The sequence below is a fragment of the Nicotiana tomentosiformis genome, chromosome 1, assembly GCF_000390325.3.
Source record: "Nicotiana tomentosiformis chromosome 1, ASM39032v3, whole genome shotgun sequence".
NCBI classification, from domain to species: Eukaryota; Viridiplantae; Streptophyta; class Magnoliopsida; order Solanales; family Solanaceae; genus Nicotiana; species Nicotiana tomentosiformis.
In genome coordinates this window covers 146,921,248-146,937,754 of record NC_090812.1, presented here as the reverse complement: position 1 = coordinate 146,937,754, position 16,507 = coordinate 146,921,248, and the positions used below count along the sequence as shown (strand labels likewise).

The 16,507-nt window shown below is 44.0% G+C and overlaps 1 protein-coding gene across 1 annotated transcript; it reads left to right on the top strand.

Annotated features, from left to right (window-relative positions):
• Nucleotides 1–2,946: 2,946 nt before the first annotated feature.
• LOC138891486 (uncharacterized) lies at nt 2,947–12,554 on the top strand. Its single transcript, XM_070174812.1, has 2 exons — nt 2,947–3,118; nt 11,992–12,554. The coding sequence occupies exons 1-2, from the start codon at nt 2,947–2,949 to the stop codon at nt 12,552–12,554; spliced, it is 735 nt and encodes a 244-aa protein (XP_070030913.1).
• Nucleotides 12,555–16,507: the final 3,953 nt, after the last annotated feature.

The following is a 16,507-nucleotide window of genomic DNA, read 5'->3' as shown; positions in this document are numbered from 1 at the left end:
CTCAGCATAAATCGTGCGTGAAAATACTCGGAGCCCGATTACACCTGATATTATATTATGGCTAGAGGGGTTATGATTTATTTAATGACCGAAATTGATTTGGATCTAGTATGTGTTAGATGGGGATTTTGGAACTTACTATCAGTTAAAGAGTCATTTATTCACTGCTTGCTATTGTATTATTTTTATTATTCACCTATTCCATGCTTATTTAAAATTTATGTATTTTATTATTGGCCCATAGTAAGTGTCGATGTCGACCTCTCGTCACTACTTCTTCGAGGTTAGATTGGATACTTACTAGGTACATGTTATTTATGTACTCACGCTACACTTCTGCACTAATCGTGCAGGATCTGAGGCAGGTGCATTTGGCAGTCATCACAGCGCGCACCCCCATTACCCCGAGGCTTAGTGGTGAGCCGCTCTCTGAGGCTGTTCTGCAGCACCCGCAGTCTCTCTTTTGTATTTACATTCTGTCTACCCTATTTCATACAGTAGCTTAGTATTTTGTATATTCAACTAGTTGCTAATACACTTGTGACACCAGGTCTTGGAAACATGCTAGTAGACACTTTTTGGCTTTCGAGCATTTATTTCACTGCAATTGCTTTTTCATCAATTTTCGCTTTACTTTATTAAATTTTCCACTTCTCATTTACTTAATACGATAAAAATCGACTACTTTGAAATTTTTTAATAGATGCATGACTAATTCACCGTTTGCTTGCCTAGCGGCGACGTTGGGCGCCATCAAGGCCTATAGGAGAAATTCGGTCATGACAATATGGTATCAGAGAACTAGGTTCATGTATGTCTCACAATTTATGAGCAGGCCTAATAGAGTCTTGTGGATCGGTGCGGAGATGTCCGTACTTATCTTCGAGAGGCTATAGAGTGTTAGGAAACTACTATTTCTTCATCTCATATCGTGCAGTTGATGTTGTGCTAAGTAACTTTCTCTTATTCTCTCAGAGATGGTGAGAACGCGCGTGACAGATGTACCCAACCATGGAGGAGCTTCTTTCCCTGCTTCTAGAGGCCGAGGCAGAGGCCGAGGGAGGGCTCCAGCTCGTGGTAGAGAACGCGGATGTCCTAGAGTTGCTCCAGTTATGCCACCAGTAGATCCAGTGGAGAATCCTTCTATTGAGGAGCAGGGCGAGGTGCCTGCAGCGGAGCGAGCCCAGTGGATTTCATGTCCGCACCAGGATTCCTGGAGGTCATGGGTTGTATGTTGCGGTTCATGGATTCTATGACTCTGGCTGGTTTATTTCCAGCAGACCCAGCCACATCTCAGGCGGGAGGGGGAGCACAGACCCCTACCTCTCAGGCTCCCGGGCATGCAGTTGTCGTATATCATACCCCGGGCACACTACCCGTGGGCGGAGCTCAGCCAATTGCAGCAGCTTTACCTGAGCCCAGACCAGCTGCGGCTGGCGAGCCGCAGAAGCTATTGGATAGATAGACTAGGCTACATCTTCCTGTCTTTGGAGGTGAGCGACATGAGGACCCCCAAGACTTTGTTGATCGTTGTAGGGCCAGACTGCACAACATGAGGATACTAGAGTCCCAACGGGGTGTACTTTACCAGCTGAAACATGAGAATACTGGAGTCCCACGGGGTGTACTTTACCACCGTTCAGTTGGAGGGGAGGGCCCGTAGATGGTGGCAGTCCTATCTTCTCGGCAAGCTAGCCGTTTCTCCTCCCTTGACTTGGGACCAGTTCACACACCTCTTTTTTGGATAGATATATTCCATCTCTTAGAGGGAAGAGTTGCAATTTGAGTTCGATCAGCTCCAGCAGAGTCAGATGTCGGTGACCGACTATGAGGCGAAATTCTATAAGTTGTCTCGCCATGCACTTATGATACTTCCTACCGATGCAGAGCGAGTGCGGAGGTTTGTTGCGGGTTTGCACTCTGGTATCCAGGTCACTATGGCCCGAGAGGTTAAGATGGGGACCTCTTATGAGCTGGTTGTGGAGATAGCTCGGAGAATCGAGGGTGTTCGTCAGCGGAGCCGAGAGCAGGTGCCAAGGGAAAGCGGTTTCGATATTCTTGGAGGGTTCAGTAGTGCTCTGGCTGGGGGCAGAGGTCAGTTTGTGAGGGGTCAGTCTAGCAAGCCCACATATCCAGCATCGCCGTCTCCTCGGGGTGCTCCAGTGTGGTCCTATTTCAGCACTATTCCAGAGAGCTCCTACAGCCAGCCAACTATTCAGGGTTCTTCTAGTGGGTATTTAGGCCATTAGTGTCGGACTTCATGTCAGAAGTCCACCGTTTTGAGGGGTTGTTTCAAGTGCGGGGATCCTGGCCACATGAAGAGATTCAGCCCCAGACTTCGGGGCAAGGCAGTACAGTAGGGACATAAGCCTATGATTATAGCACCAACTGCCGCACCAGCCGTCCGGTCACCCAGAGGCGGAGGGCAGGTGGGTAGGGGCCGTCCTAGAGGTGGAGGCAAGTCAGGTGGCACTCCAGCTAGGTTTCTATGCCTTTCCAGCCAAACCAGATGTAGTAGCCTCAGATGCCGTGATCACATGTATTATTTATGTCTGCGGTAGGGATGCTTCGGTACTATTTCATCCAGGGTCTACATATTCATATATTTCATCTCTTTTTGCTCATTTTTTGGGTGTTCCTCACGAGTCCTTGGGTGCTCCTGTATATGTGTCCACGCTAGTGGGCAATTCTGTTGTTGTGGATCGGATCTATCGGTCCTATATCGTGACTTTCTGTGGTTATGAGACTAGAGAAAATCTTCTATTTCTTGATATGACCAACTTTGAGGTCATCGTGGGCCTGAACTGGTTGTCTCCATATTATTCCGTCCTTGATTTCCATGCCAAGACTGTTACCTTGGCAATGCTAAAGTTGCCTAGATTGGAGTGGAAGGGTTCGTCTGTCAGTGCATCTAGTCGGGTTATCTCTTTTCTGAAGGCTCGACACATGGTCGAGAAGGGTTGTTTGGCTTATCTAGCTTATGTTCGGGATCCTACTACAGAGACTCTGGCAATTGATTTAGTTCCTGTGGTCCGGAAGTTCTTTGATATGTTTCCTTCTGATCTTCCAAGCATGCCACCAGATCGTGATATTGATTTCTGTATTGATTTGGCTCCAGGTAACCAGCCTATCTCTATTCCACCGTACCGCATGGCTCCAAAAGAGTTGAAGGAGTTGAAAGAACAGCTTGAGGAGTTTCTACAAAAAGGGGTTCGTCAGACCGAGTATGTCTCCTTGGGGTACACCGGTGTTGTTCGTGAAGAAGAAAGATGGGACTATGCGGATGTGCATCGATTACTTCCAGTTGAACAAAGTTATCTGTTGCCACGTATTAATGATTTGTTTGACCAGTTGTAGGGTGCCAGGGTGTTCTCTAAGATCTACTTGAGATCGGGTATCATCAGCTGAAGATTCGTGATTCAGATGTTCCGAAGACGGCTTTCCGGACTACACATGGCCATTATGAGTTTCTAGTGATGTCTTTCGGCTTGACTAATGCCCCAGCGACGTTTATGGATTTGATAAACCGAGTTTTCAGGCCATATATTGACTCGTTTGTCATTGTCTTCATTAATGACATATTAATCTACTCGCGTAGCATGGAGGAGCACGAGCAGCATTGAGAGTGGTGCTTCAGACCTTGCGGGAACAGAAGCTATATGCTAAGTTCTCCAAGTGTGAGTTCTGGTTGGATTCTGTGGCATTCTTGGGCATGTTGTATCAGGCGAGGGTATTAAGGTAGATCCCAGGAATATCGAGGCAGTTCAGAGTTGGCCTCATCCTACCACAGCGACCAAGATCAGAAGCTTCTTAGGGTTAGAAGGTTATTATCGCCGGTTTGTGGAGGGCTTCTCATCTATTGCAGCACCTTTGACTAGATTGACCCAGAAAGGTGCTCCGCTCCGATGGTCCGATGATTGCGAGGCGAGCTTTCAGAAGCTCAAGACCGCATTGACTACAACACCGGTATTAGTGTTGCCTTCCAGTTCAGGGGTGTATACTGTGTATTGCGACGCTTAACACGTTGGCTTGGGTTGTGTATTGATGCAGGAGGAGCGAGTTATTGCATATGTTTCACACCAGATGAATACCTACGAGAAGAATTACCCCGTACACGATTTGGAGTTGGCCGTGATAGTTCATGCTCTCAAAATCTGGAGGCATTATCTTTATGGGGTATCCTGTGAGGTTTACACCGATCATCGCATCTTTCAACATTTGTTCAAGCAGAGGGATCTCAATTTGAGGCAGTGCAGGTGGCTTGAGTTACTAAAAGATTATGATATTACCATCCTTTATCATCCGGTCAAGGCGAATATGGTTGCAGATGTCTTGAGCAGAAAAGCGGAGAGTATGGGTAGTTTGGCATTCATTTCGGCAGAGGAGAGGCCAATAGCTTTAGACATTCAATTTTTGGCTAACAGACTTGTGAGGTTGGATATCTCAGAGCCCAACCGAGTTCTTGCATGCGTCGTCGCAAAGTCTTCATTATTGGAGCAGATTAAGGCTCGTCAGTACGATGATTCGCACTTGTTGATTCTAAGAGAGACGGTACTACTGGGTGGTGCCAAAGAGGTTACTATCGGTGAGGATGGTGTTTTGCGACTCTAAGGTCGTCTATGTGTTCCTAATGTTGATGGATTGAGGGAAAAGATTCTAGACGAGGCATAGTTCTCGGTATTCTATTCATCCAGGTGCTACGAAGATGCATCGCGACATGAGGCAGCATTATTGGTGGCGGCGGATGAAGGAGGACATAGTTGAGTATGTAGCAAGGTGCCTAAATTTCCAGCAGGTTAAGTATGAGAATTAGAGGCCGGGTGGCCTACTCTAGCAGATGGTTATACCTGAGTGGAAATGGGAGTGCATCACTATGGACTTCGTAGTTGGGTTGCCACGGACCTTGAGGAAGTTTGATGTAGTTTGGGTCATTGTCGACAGGTTGACCAAGTCAGCACACTTCATTCCGGTTGTGACTATGTATTCTTCAGAGAGATTGGCCCAGATTTACATTCAGGAGATTGTTCGGTTGCATGGTGTGCCTGTTTCTATCATATCAGATAGAGGCCCTCAGTTTACTTCCCATTTCTGGAGGGCAGTACATAGTGAGTTGGGGACTCGGGTAGAGCTCAGCACAGCCTTTTAACGGGCAGTCAAAGCAGACGGTTCAGATCTTGGAGGATATGCTCAGAGCATGTGTGATTGACTTTGGAGGGCAGTAGGATCGATTCTTGCCTTTGGCCGAGTTTGTTTATAACAACAGTTATCAGTCCAGCATTGAGATGGCTCCATTTGAGGCTTTGTATGGTCAGCGATGTCGTTCGCCCATCGGATGGTTCGAGCCTGGCGAGGCTAGGCTATATGGTACTGATTTGGTGAAGGATGCCTTGGAGAAGGTGGAGTTGATTCAGGAGCAACTTCGCACAGCACAGTCCAGATAGAAGAGTTACGCGGATCAAAAGGCGCGTGATTTATCATTTATGGTGGGCGAGAAGGTTCTCTTGAAAGTCTCACCGATAAAGGGAATCATGAGGTTCGGGAAGAAGGGCAAGTTGAGCCCAAGGTTTATAGGTCCATTTGAGGTGTTGAGACGAGTTGGGGAGGTTTCTTATGATCTTGCTTTGCCTAACAGTTTATCGGGAGTTCATCCGGTTTTCCATGTGTCTATGCTCCGAAAGTATCATGCCGACAGGTCGCATGTGTTAGATTACAGCACGGTTCAGCTAGATGATGATGGCAATGAATTCCCTCGTCCGATGTGGAGCCTAGGCTCTGATACCAACTGTTACGCGGCGCCTTCCTGAAGTTCCTTGGAAGGGCGACGTAAGGCTAAGCAACCGATGTCAGTGCGGTTGCTATGCGCCAACTGAGGTCCTCGCCGTACGCTAGACTAGATTGTCAATGCCGTATGGGAAAACCAATGTCATGAGCAATTGAGCAGCGGAAAATGAGCAATTGATGATGAAAGCTGATGATTGTATTGATGATGATGAAAGCTATTACAAGATGCAATGCGGTGTCGGGGGGGAGAGACACCAGTACAGAGAATTGTTTGAATGCTTGAATGTTTGAATGCTTTGGTCCCCCTTAATAATGCTTAAAAAAAATAAACCAAAGTTACATGAGTTGACCTAAGAAAGCTGTAGAAGCACACTGAAAATGAATGAAGTAAAACTACTCTATAATTACAATGAAAAGGACTTAGTCTTCTATGGAAGCAAGTCCGATGGCAGCAACTTTGTCTTGAGCATCAGGGTCTGCGCGCGCATTGCTGTGGGCGCGCGCGGCACTATTTAGATCTGCCAGCGCCGGGGCGCTGGTGCTTGGCATTGGGTCTTCGTGCGGGGAACTGTCTGTGCGTGCGGCGCAGTTGGCAACATGATGGTTTGTGCGCGCGGCATTGTCGGTGCGTGCGGCACTGATGGCATTTGCCAGCCGCTGGGCGCTGGCACTGATTATTGGTGGGGCGACAGAGGCGCATGCTCGCTTGTCACTTGGCACTGCCGAGACCACGGGGCCGACCGTGGCGCTACGCGTTGGGAGGCTTGCCGGGACGCCACGGGGCGCGTCCAAGGGGTCATGGGTCGATGATGGAAAGCAGCCCATGACAGTTATGAGGATGAGCCAATTGCCAATGTTGACAAGCAGGTTCGCCAGTTGAGGTCCAAAACAATTTCTGCTATAAAAGTTCTATAAAGGGGTCAACCAGTCGAGGGGGCTACTTGGGAGACCGATAAGGACATGCGGAGCAGATATCCACACTTATTCGGCACTCCAGATACGATTCTAGACCCGTTCGAGGACGAAAATTTGTTTAAGAGGTGGAGAATGTAATGATCCGACCGGTCGTTTTGCTTTCTAGATCCTCGTTCCCCTAAATAAGACTCCATGTATGATCTTTTACTGTTTTATGATTTGCGGGGATGATTAGTTCGGGTTTGGAAGGATTCAGGCTGAAATCGGAATACTTAGTTCCTTAATATTGGCTTAAAATGGTTATGTTTGACTTGAGTCAACGTTTTGAGTCAACGTTTTGAGTAAACGACCTCGGAACAGGGATTTGACGGTCCCAATAGGTTTATATGATGATTTTAGACTTGGGCGTATGTCCGGATCGGGTTTCGGATGACCCGTGAGCACTTCGGCGCTTAATATTAAAAGTTGGCGCATTGAAGGTTTTCAAGTTCTTTAAATTTGGTTTGAAGTAGGATTTGGTGTTATCGAAGTTTGTTTGGGATTCCGAGCCTGGGAATAGCTCGGTATGGTGATTTGTGACTTGCACGAAAACTTTGGCGCCATTCCGAGTTGATTTGATAGGAATCGGACGCGCAGAAGTGTTTCTAGAAGTTTTTGAGTATCATAATTTGATTCATGTGTTTTGGTGTCCGATTCGTATTTATAGATGTTATTTTGGTGTTTTGATCGTACGAGCGGGTCCGTATTATGTGGTTGGATGTGTGAGTGCTATTGGATGGGGTTCCGGGGGCCTCGGATGCGAAAACAGATTAGAATTGGACTCGAAATTTGCATGAAGGGCTGTTGGTGCACCAGTTCTGGTGCATCCGCCCCTGTGAGATTTTGGCCGCAGATGCGAGCCATCATGTGTAGAAGCGACTGAGGAGTGGGCTGGCTAGAGTCCGCAGAAGCGGACTCGCTTCTACGATACAGGAGTCACTGGTGCGGAGGGAGGCAGCATGGCGTAGGGCGCACGTGCGCGAGATGAGCCGCAAGAGCGGGCTCGCAGGTGCGGAGTTTTTCCGCAGGTGCGATCAGTGTTGGTTCGCACGTGTTCCGTAGTAGCGGGGATTTTCCCGCAGAAGCGGCGAAGCTTCCGCAGGTGCAAAAAATGTTGGGAGGCAGTGAAGTGCATTTATATCGAGACTTAGGCTAGTTTGGCTCATTTCTTTCATCTCTTGGGAGATTTTGGAGCTCTTTGATTAGGGGTTATCACCTAGCACTTTGAGGTAAGTAATTTCTATATAAGATGAGTTTAATACATGTATTTTGGATAGATTCTTAGCTCATAAAGTGTAGAAATGATGGGTTTAGTTGAAAACCTAGGTTTTTGATAAATAAAAAATGGGATTTAACAATGAAAATGATTATGGAATTGGGTGAAAATTATATATTTGAGTTCGTGAGGTTATGGGTAACTATTATCTTCGAAAATTAACGGAATCCGGGCACATGGGCCCGGGGGTGAATTTTAGGAATCTTGCAATTTAGGTTGGGTAAATACCCTAATAGTTAAATTATGAACTTTTGAGTATATATGTGAAAGGTTGTTAAACCCTTCATCGGTCAAGAGGGTGTAACGATCCGACTGATCGTTTCGAGCATTTGCACTTAGCTCGGTAGTTTGAGGGCATAAGTAGCTCCGTATGATGTATTATGACTTATGCGAATCGTCCGTTTTGGTTTTCAGGTTATTCAGAATCGATTTGGAAGAATGAATTTCATGGTTTAAGCTTTAAGTTGGAAGAGTTGACCAAGTTTGACTTTTGTGAATTTGACCCCGGAACAAAGTTTTGAGGGCTCCGTTAGGTCCGGATGATGATTTTGGACTCGGACATATGCCCGAATTTGCAATTGGATATTTCTAGAAGGATTCGGCACTAATTGGCGAAAGTTGAAAATTTGAAAGTTTGGAAAGTTCATAAGTTTGACCGGAAGTTGACTTTGAGGATATCGGATTCGGATTGTGGTTCCGAGAATTGAAATAGCTTCGTTATGTCATTTGGGACTTGTATGAAAATTTTGAGTTCATTCCGGGTTGATTTGATATGTTTCGAAATGAGTTTTGGAAGTTGAAAAGTTCAAGGTTCATTAAGTTCGATTCGAGGTGTGATACATCGTTTCGATGTTTTTATGTGTAATTTGAAGCCTCAAGTAAGTCCGTATTATGTTACGGTACTTATTGGTATATTCAGACGGGGTCCCAAAGGGCTCGGTGAGTTTCGGAAGAGGTTCAAATCATTTTGGAACTATTTGGTTAAGGCTGGTTTGGCAGGGATTTTGGTGTGACCACACCTGCGGAGCTATGGGCGCAGGTGCGGAGCTGCAAAAGCGGTAGAGTGGTTGCAGGAGTGGAAAGGGCTATATTTGGAAGCATCGCATATGCAAAGTTTTGGGCCGCATCTGCGTTATCGCAGAAGCGATTGATGGGGCGCAGGAGCGGACGTCTGCGCAGATGCGTGTTTGATATCGCACTTGCGATGTCGCAGGAGCGGATGACTTTCCGTAGGTGCGAAGAACCATTTCTCCAGTTGATTCCGCAGAAGCAGGCTTCAGGTCGTAGAAGCGGCTAAATTGTTCGCAGAAGCGAACACGCCTGGGCAGAACTATATATCGAGGTTTTGGGGTCTTTTATCATATTTTGAGATGTGGGACTCGGATTGAGACAATTTTTGAAGTAAATTTCATCACAAGGATTGAGGTAAGTGTTCTACACTCGATTTTGATTATATTTCGTGATTTTATCTTCATTTTTGGTTATTGGATTATGAGTTTTAAAGAGAAAATTGGGGATTTTAGCCTAAAGTTCCATGGAGTGAGTTTTTGAGTTTTGAACTTTGATTCGAAGTCGTATTTTTGTGAAATTAGTATGGTTGGACTCGTAATTGAATGGGTTTTCAGATTTTATAATTTCGTCGAGTTCCGAGGCGCGGGCCCAGGTTAAAGTTTTGGGTTATTTTGGAATTTTGATTAAAGATTCGACCTTTATCGATTGGGTTTGTTTCCTTTGGCATTATTTGATGTATTTGAGTTGCTTTTTGCTAGTTTCGAGCCATTTAAAGGTAGGTACGCGCGGGATGGCATTTTTGGAGCATCGCTTGGCTTGCTCGGTATTGGATTTGGCTTGTTCGAGGTAAGTAACACTTGATGCTGAGGGAATGAAGCCCTGAATATATGTGATATGTGTTTGGTGTTGAGGTGACGCACATGCTAGGTGATAGGCATGTGGGCATGCACTGTGTGGATTGTGACTCGGTTATTTCTGTGGTACTGTGTAGTTATCTAATCTTATTTGTATCCATGAAATTAGAGCAATTGGGTTGTGATCTATATTAGAAACCATGTCTAGGCTATATGCTTATCCTGTTAGGATCCACTGAGGTCATTTCTGCTGTTGAGTTATTTGCTTACATTGCAATTACATAATCAGTCATATGCATTCATTTGCATATCATATCTCAGTCTATGTTACCATTTATTGATACATCACATCATCACGTTGGGCTGATTTTTATGACATTGTGAGCCCGAGAGACTGGAGAGATTGATGACTGAGTGGGCCCGAGGGCCTGATTGTGAGGGTATTGATGGGATTAGGATGCACGCCGCAACATATTTTATTGATTTATGCCATGATTGGCTTCTTATAGCGCTTGGCTGAAGGAGCCACTCCGGAGTCTGTACACACCCTAGTGAGCGCAGGTACCTACTGAGTGCGAGTGCCGAGTGATTGGGAGGACTGAGTGACTGTGGAGACTAAGGGACTGTGAGGACTGAGTTACTGGGAGGACTGGGTGAATTGATACTTTGAGAGTATGCATATTGTTTTATCACTGAGTTGCATTACATTCGACATGCACACTTGACATACAGACATAGAGATGCATTTTACTCATGTTGTATGATATTGCGTCATCCATGAGTTCACATACTCATTGACATGTAGGCATAAGGATGTATTTTCCTCATGCTATTTGAAAATGAAACATTTACCTGTTGAAAGTTTTGGGAAAAATCACAGTTTTACAAACGTACTCATATTTTGGTGATTTCGGTAAAAGATTTGGGTTTTCACTGACATACTTGAAAAGCATGCCTATTTTCCGGAACTGTGAACGAGCTGAGCACTATATCTCTGAGTTACTCTTTTATCACTTTTATTGTGTTGTTATGAAATGTTGTTATCTATTGGTGTTGGACTCCGACCTTTATTCCAGCTCATCACTACTTTCAACCTAAGGTTATGATTGTTACTTATTGAGTATACGGGGTCGGTTGTCTTCATACTACACTTCTACACCTTGCGTGCAGATGTTGGATGTTGATGTTGTTGTGCACGGCGAGAGCTGGATTTGAAGATGTACCAGCGTTCCAGTTACAGCTGCCTCTTGTTCATGGTAGCCCTACACTTATAAAAATCTGTGTATGTATATTCGGACAGATGATGTATTTATTCATACTAGTTTTGTAAACTCTAAATCTTAGAAGCTCATGATTTGTAGTTTTGTACTACCAGCCCTTGGGAATTCTTGTATAAAGCAGTTTTATTATCATTTTTTTCCTAATAAATCTCATTTAAATTGGATAGTTGTTAATTGGTTTATTTGATGGGTTAGGTTAGGTGCCATCACGACTAGATGGATTTTGGGTCGTGACAGAGGGATTCTCACATTAGAAGTCTACATGATATATTTTTTAGGTTTGTCCTATTTGCTTTTTCTATCCTTTAGTTGTAGATTATAGTTCCTTTAGTTCCTTTGTTTTATTTATTCACCTGTTTTTCTGACTTTTAGTTGTAGATTATAGTCCTCGTTAGTTCCTTTATTTTACTTCTTCACCTGTTTTGCGACATTTAGTGGTATATTATATTTCGGTAGTTCATTTTATTTTTGTCGCTTGTTTTGGGGAAACTGCTTGCGTAGTGACTCCTAGATTATAGTGAATTTGGTGAACGATGGTAGAGTAAGGTCTTGTCCTCGGGGGTGTCAGCGCGAGGGAGGGGGTAAGGAGGGTAAAAGGGATAAGGGATCTAATAGGCTGAGAGTGGGGTCTTGGAACATAGGAACTTTTACTGAAAAATCTGTAGAGTTAGCGAAGATTCTCGAGAAAAGAAAGATTAATATAGCTTGTGTACAGGAGACTAGGTGGGTAGGAGATAAGGCGCGGGATGTGGGCAGTTTCAAACTTTGCTATTCTGGGAGGGTGGGGGAAGGAACGGGGTAGGTATCTTAGCTGATAAGGACCTCTGTGAACTAGTGGTGGAGATTAGGAGGGTGAATGACAGGCTGATGGTTATTAAGCCAGTTGTTGGAGGTTTTACTTTGAACATAATCAGTGCGTACGCACCCCAAGCAGGCTTGGATGAGGAAGTCAAGAGGCATTTCTGGGAGGATTTGGATGAGATGGTGCGTGGTATCCCGCATACCGAGAAGCTTTTCATAGGAGGCGATTTCAACGGCTACATTGGAACGACGTCTAGAGGATATGATGATGTGCATGGTGGCTTTGGTTTTGGAGATAGAAACGGAGGAGGAACGTATCTACTAGACTTTGCTAGAGCATTTGATTTGGTGATAGCAAACTCGAGTTTCCCGAAGAAGAGGGAGCACTTGGTCACCTTCCGGAGTTCGGTGGGCGAGACTCAGATTGATTATTTACTCTGCAAGAAGTCTGATAGAGGTCTTTGCACGGATTGCAAGGTCATCTCGAGTGAGAACCTCTCAACCCTTCATAGGCTCCTGGTCATGGACCATGAGATCATGAGGAAGAGGAGGAAGAGGACGATGTATAGCCAACATAGGATCAATTGGGGAGCCTAGACGGAAGCTAAAGTGTAGGAGTTGGGGGTCAAGCCGGTGACTGCGCAGTGCATTAGGGAAGCCGTGAAAGAGGTATTAGGGGTCTCAAAGGGTTACTCTGGTGGTTATAAGGGAGACTGGTGGTGAAATGGAGAGGTGCAAGGAAAAGTGGAAACCAAGAAAGCAGTGTATCTGAAGCTAGTGGAAAGTGTAGACGAGGAGGAGAAGAGGGCGAATAAGGAGCATTATAAGTTGGCTAAGAAAGAGGCAAAGCTAGCAGTTACGGCGGCCAAGACTGCAACTTTTAGTCGTTTGTATGAGGAACTCGAGGGCCGAGGTGGGGATAAGAGGTTGTTCAGGTTAGCCAAGGCATGAGAAAGGAAAACGTGGGACTTGGACGAAGTGAAGTGCATCAAGGACGAAGAAGGTAGAGTTTTGTTTGATGAGGGGCTTATCCGTTGTAGATGGCGGACCTACTTCCATAGTCTTTTGAATGAGTAGGGGGACATGAGCATTGTATTGGGTGATTTGGAACTCTCGGGGAGTCGTTGTGACTTTGGGTATTGTAGGCGGATTAGAGTTGATAAAGTTGAGGGGGCTATGCATAAGATGAGCAGGGGCAAAGAGACCGGGCCGGATGAAATCCCAGTGGAGTTTTGGAAGAGTGCGGGCAAGGCAGGCTTGGAGTGGCTCACTAGGTTATTTAATGTCATTTTTATAATGAAGAAGATGCCCGGAGAGTGGAGGTGGAGCACGATGGTTCCTGTATACAAGAACAAGGGTGATATCCAAAATTGCAATAACTATCGGTGTATCAAACTGCTTAGCCATACTATGAAAGTCTGGGAGAGAGTGGTAGAGCTAAGGGTGAGCAGGAGTGTGTCTATTTACGAGAACCAGTTTGGGTTTATGTCGGGGCGTTCGACTACAGAAGCCATCCACCTTGTTAGGAGATTGATGGAGCAGTATAGGGAGAGAAAAAAGGACTTGCATATGGTGTTCATCGACTTAGAAAAGGCGTACGATAAAGTTCCGATGGAGGTTTTGTGGATATGTTTGGAGGCTAGAGGTGTACCTATTGCCTACGTTAGGTTGATTAAGGACATGTATGATGGAGTAAAGACCCGAGTGAGGATGGTAGGTAGGGACTCAAACTATTTTCCGGTTATGATGGGGTTGCATCAGTGGTCGGCACTCAGCCCTTTTTTGCTTGCTTTGGTGATGGACGTACTAACGCGCCACATCCAAGGGAAGGTGTCGTGGTGCATGCTATTTGCAGATGATATTGTACTTATTGACGAGACGCGAGACAGTGTGAACGCGCAATTAGAGGTATGGAGGAAGACCGTGGAATTTAAAAGTTTCAAGTTAAGCAGGACTAAGACAGAATACTTGAAGTGTAAGTTCAGTGGCGATACTCAAGGAGGGGAAGGGGAGGTGAGGCTGGACTCGCAGGTCATACCTAGGAGAGAGAGTTTTAAGTACCTTGGGCCTATTATTCAGGGGGATGGGGAGATTGAAGAAGACGTCACACATCGTATTGGGGCGGGATGGAAGAAATGGAAACTCACTTCTGGTATTTTGTGTGACAAGAAGGTGCCACCGAAACTTAAGGGTAAGTTCTACAGAGTGGTGGTCAGACCAACGATATTGTATGGGGATGAGTGTTGGCCAGTCAAGATCGCTCATGTACAGAAGATGAAAGTAGCAGAGATGAGGATGTTGAGATGGATTTGCGGGCACACCAGGTTAGATAGGATCAGAAATAAGGTTATTCGCGACAAGGTGGGTGTGGCCCCTATTGAGGACAAGATGCAGGAAGCGCGACTTAGGTGGTTTGATCATGTGAGGAGGAGGAGGAGGAGGAGGAGGAGGAGCACAGACGCATCAGTGAGAAGGTGTGAGAGGTTGACATTTGAGGGTCTACGAAGAGGTAGAGGTAGGCCAAAGAAGAGGTGGGGAGAGGTGATTAGGCAAGACATGGCGCAGATTCAGCTGACCGAGGACATGACCCTTGATAGAAAGATATGGAGGTCGAGGATTAGAGTAGTAGAGTAGGTAGTCTAGAGTGTTTTTAACAGTAGTATTAGCACGCAGTCTCGCTTTCTGTTGGTAGTAGGTTTTTATGACTAACCGTTATTTTCTTTTATTGTTGATCACCTTACTGTCTTCTTGTTTTTTTATTCTGTTTTTATATGGCTTTTTGGTACTGCCCCTTCTTGTCTATATTTTCATTAATGTGGTGCTTATGCTTTCCTGAGTCGAGGGTCTATTGGAAACAACCTCTCTATCCTCACAAGGTAGGGGTAAGGTCTGCGTACACACGACCCTCCCCAAACCCCACAGTGTGGGATATTACTGGGTACATTGTTGTTGTCCTATTTGCTTTTGTTTTACCTTTAAGCAAGTTGCAGGGTAGTTTAACTATTGATGTATCCTCCTCCTGTTCACCAAAGTTCAGTTTGCAATCTCTTTTTATTATATAGAACTTCTTTTCTTATATATTTTTTCCTCTCGTCCCCCCTCCCCCCTCCCCCAAAAAAGAAAAAAAAACTAAATGGGTTGGCTAGATATCTTTACTATGTTGTATGAATCTCTGAAATATCAAGGTCTTAGAATTAAAAGAACTATAATCGTGCACACTGGCCATCCCTTGTGAGTTGCCCCTCTTTCTATTGAATTGAATAAAAGGAACTTTATTTTATTTCACATTAATACATTGAAATTATTTAACTTTATATATTTGTAAAAGAAACACAACTTAATACTTCGTTCTTTTTTTTGTTGAGAAAAAACACAGTAGAAAATTTCAATTGTTTTAAGCATATTAACAAACAGCTTGGGTGCATTGCTAAGCATAATGCTAACACAACCTCATTTTCAGGCTCTATACCAAATAAACAAACCATTGCAGAAGCTAGAAAAGGAAAGCCAGCACAACAGGCCATCATGCAGAGGAATTTACATAAGGACTATATATGGAGTAAGAGAAAATTCACATAAATCAATTTAAGTTTCAGAAATTAGACTTGTCCCAAGCTCATTGAGACATATTGAGGAACTAAACTTGATCTTAAATTCAATTTAAAATCTGCTACATTTTTGTATACAAAACTTGTAGTTAAACACTAAACATGAAATTGAACCAACGGAAGAAGGGGAGAATATTACTTTGAGATGACAAATACGTGATGCCATTAAAAAAGGATACCTCAGGCCATAAATAACCTAATTATTTGAAAGAGTGAACGAACATAGAAAAGCGTAGAAGAAGATTGAGGAACTCACCGGTCAAAAACTTAGAGCGAAAGTAATGAAAATCCGAGAATGGAAGCTTTGGAATATATGAAAAGTGTAATACACGTGTTTTCTATTAGTTGCAGTATACACGTCACCTTTTACAGAGTCATTCCTATTAATCACACTGACCATGAGATGATTGATTTGTTGGATGTTTAGTAAAGAACTTGGGACTCGTTTTGTACCAGAAATAAGGTATAATTAATCTCTGATTAAAATTTAAATTAGTTTATTCCACGTTTGGTTGGGATAAAATTATAGTATAACTAATTTAGAAATGAGTTATTCCGGGATTGTAGTATTTTTTTAATTCCTATAAAAGTAGAATAAAAATTCCGAGATAACTTATTTTCCGACCAAACGACCTCTTAAGAGTTAAGATCATTTGGAAACTAGGAGAATAAGTGACTAGCCATATATATATGAAATTTTCTTTGGAACTCATAACATATTTGACACTACAACTCCACTAATAATATTGTTTATATAATTTTGAGGAATTTAAATTCATTAACCTTTTAAAACTTAGACTTTTTGATATTTCTCTATCAAACTCACTTTTCAATCATTATGTTAATTTATGGGTTAATTTCACTGATGGTCATTGAACTATCTTTCAATTTCACTAAAGTCATATAACTATTTTTTGTCACTTAAAAATAACTAAACGTTAT

What these genes read in the sequence shown, in the direction of transcription:
- LOC138891486 (XM_070174812.1), top strand. Translation starts at nt 2,947, where the DNA reads ATGGTCGAGAAGGGTTGTTTGGCTTATCTAGCTTATGTTCGGGATCCT. An exon ending in CTGTATTGATTTGGCTCCAG is followed by an intron (nt 3,119 to 11,991) that starts GTAACCAGCCTA and finishes TCTGTGAACTAG; the next exon opens with TGGTGGAGATTAGGAGGGTG.